Source organism: Nerophis lumbriciformis, linkage group LG18 (genome assembly GCF_033978685.3).
Source record: "Nerophis lumbriciformis linkage group LG18, RoL_Nlum_v2.1, whole genome shotgun sequence".
NCBI lineage: Eukaryota > Metazoa > Chordata > Actinopteri > Syngnathiformes > Syngnathidae > Nerophis > Nerophis lumbriciformis.
The window spans coordinates 30399025-30401385 of record NC_084565.2 but is presented as its reverse complement, the minus strand read 5'-3'; the positions used below and the strand labels follow the sequence as shown (position 1 = coordinate 30401385).

The following is a 2361-nucleotide window of genomic DNA, read 5'->3' as shown; positions in this document are numbered from 1 at the left end:
TTTGACTTTCTCTCGTGATGCTCCTGTTTTTTAAAATTTAGTTTCCCCACAGGTAACAATTGATATATTGAATAAAAGCTTATTTTGCTACTTGTGATTCATCATCGTCGATCTTACACTACTTTGATCGACAGACGACTACTTTGATTGAAAGACGATTAATGTTGTGCAAACACATTCAGAGAGAGAGAGAAGTTTGTATATTTTATTGTAAACAATTAACAGCCAATTTATACAGTGTGTAAACATAATATTTTGCTGCAACTTCTTTGATATATTCCCACCTTAAATAAAAACGCGTTGAACTTGATGTTTATCTGGGGGGAAAAAGTGCCAAATGAATGCTTTCCGAGCGCGTTCCGCATCTTTTATCAATGTGCCATATTTTAACCTTTGATAAGGACATGGAAACTTTGGCGAGTCAACCTGGCGTGTTTGCTCTTACACGTCACTGCAAAGTACAGCCACCATAAACATAACACCCACCTGTGCTGGCTGGTCTCACCAGTTCTTCATGTGACTGTTGGTAGTTTTTCAGGAAGATGAAGCTATTGGAAACAATATCAATGGTTCTCATTCCTCTTACTGGCAGTGTATTTCAATAATGCGGGGGAAAAATTTTATTTTAATATAATGGATCAGTAAGTCAGTTAAAATCACATACTGTATTTGGGTAACTGATTTACAGAGGAAGCAAAAACAAAAGTAAAAACGTTGGAGAATGAAATGCATTGTGTCTTAGCAAACTTGAATATACTTTAGACTAGCCAAGGTACAGCTTGTATAACATCAGACAGTCAATATTGTCTAAATAGCTGTCAAAACAAGTGAACATGTCCAAATATTCCTTTTGTCTGAGGAATTCGCCACAGGTGCTCAATTAGACTTGCTACTCACTTGTGTAGCGAGCTATTCAGAAAATAACGGCTGTGTGTTGACTCATTTTTAGTGGATAATTAATCTATACTGCTATACTTCTCTGAAGTATGTCTGTCTCTTGACACTAAGACAAATCCTTGCTGAAATGTGAGTGTACTCACTTGTGAGATACTGTGTCAGTAAATAGTCCCAGATCCTTGTGTGGAGCTCAGCGAACTACAAGGATCTGGCGAAAGTCAGGTTATATTTTGTGGGGATTTTTTGACAATTTTCCAACATACAACAAATAGGTTAACGTGAACAGCATTTACATGGGATGTTCAAAGTGCGGCACGCAGGTATTCTTTTTTTATGTTACCAGTGTGATGTCATGATTCCTAATATTGGCACAATAATTATCTGTCTGTTTATCATGCACCCCTACTAACAACACAAAGTTGATGAACATGTCTGGTCCTCGGTGGAAAACTTGTGGACACCCCTTATCTAATACATTGACCCCTGTGACATGGTTTGTTTCCCCCTCTGCTGTCTCGTCTCACTCGGACTTGTTCGTCTGAACATGGTTTTCAGATGACCCCTGAATTTGACGCCCAACAGTGCGTAAAAGACCGGGTTGAGGCAGCAGTGGGAGAAGGCAAGGAGCCGGCACACGTAGAAGGCGTAATCAAGCTGTATGCTAACGTCGCATTCTTCAAAAGGCGGAATTAGATTGTAACTGAAAAGCCTGAGAAGGATCACCACGTTGTATGGCACCCAGCCCAGGAAGAACGTGGCCACAGTGCAGAAGACTAATTTAACCGCTCGGCTCTTTGTGCGGGATCTGCTTCCTGCGATTCTCCCGAGTATCTTACAATAGCAGAACGCCATGACCACAAACGCCACTAAGAAGAAGATGTTCTGTTGGCAAACGCCGACCGTCTCCCACAGGTCGTCCTCGTATTCACAGCCAAGGAAGTGATGGTCCTTGTGGGGGGTTGGGATCACGGCGCTGAAGAGAAGCGAGGGTACGGACGCTCCGACGCTGATGATCCACAGGATGATGGATACGAAGACTCCGGCGCTTGTGTTCTGTGGTGTCAGGTCAGACCTTGGGCAGACCACCATCAGATATCTGTAGACGGTCATGGCGGTCAGAAAGAGGACGCTGCTGTAGAAGCCGATGAAGAAGACAAACGTGATCACTTTGCATAGGATCTCGTGGATCAGCCAGCCCCAGATGTGGTACATGGCCCAGAAAGGAAGGCCGCAGGTGAAGACCAGGTCGGACAGGGCCAGATTGAGAATGAAAATGTTGCTGAGGGCCCTGATGTTTTCGTACAACGCCAGGATCACGAGGACCAGGATGTTGCCCACGAGGCTCAGCGTGATCACGATGGAGAAGAAAACGGGAATGACCACAGCTCCAAATTGGACCACCTCACCCTTTTCACATATACCATCTTCATAGTCGGCGTCATACGAAGAGTTATTCATTGCTGT

At 43.6% G+C, this 2361-nt stretch overlaps 1 protein-coding gene across 1 annotated transcript; it reads right to left on the bottom strand.

Moving 5' to 3' along the window:
- Positions 1-535: 535 nt before the first annotated feature.
- On the bottom strand, positions 536-2361 carry LOC133617792 (chemokine XC receptor 1-like). The gene has a single exon (XM_061978020.1). The coding sequence runs from the start codon at positions 2353-2355 to the stop codon at positions 1366-1368; it is 990 nt and encodes a 329-aa protein (XP_061834004.1). The 5' UTR covers positions 2356-2361; the 3' UTR covers positions 536-1365.

Excerpts from the sequence above, each read along its gene's own strand:
- LOC133617792 (XM_061978020.1), bottom strand. The coding sequence starts at position 2,355 with ATGAATAACTCTTCGTATGACGCCGACTATGAAGATGGTATATGTGAA.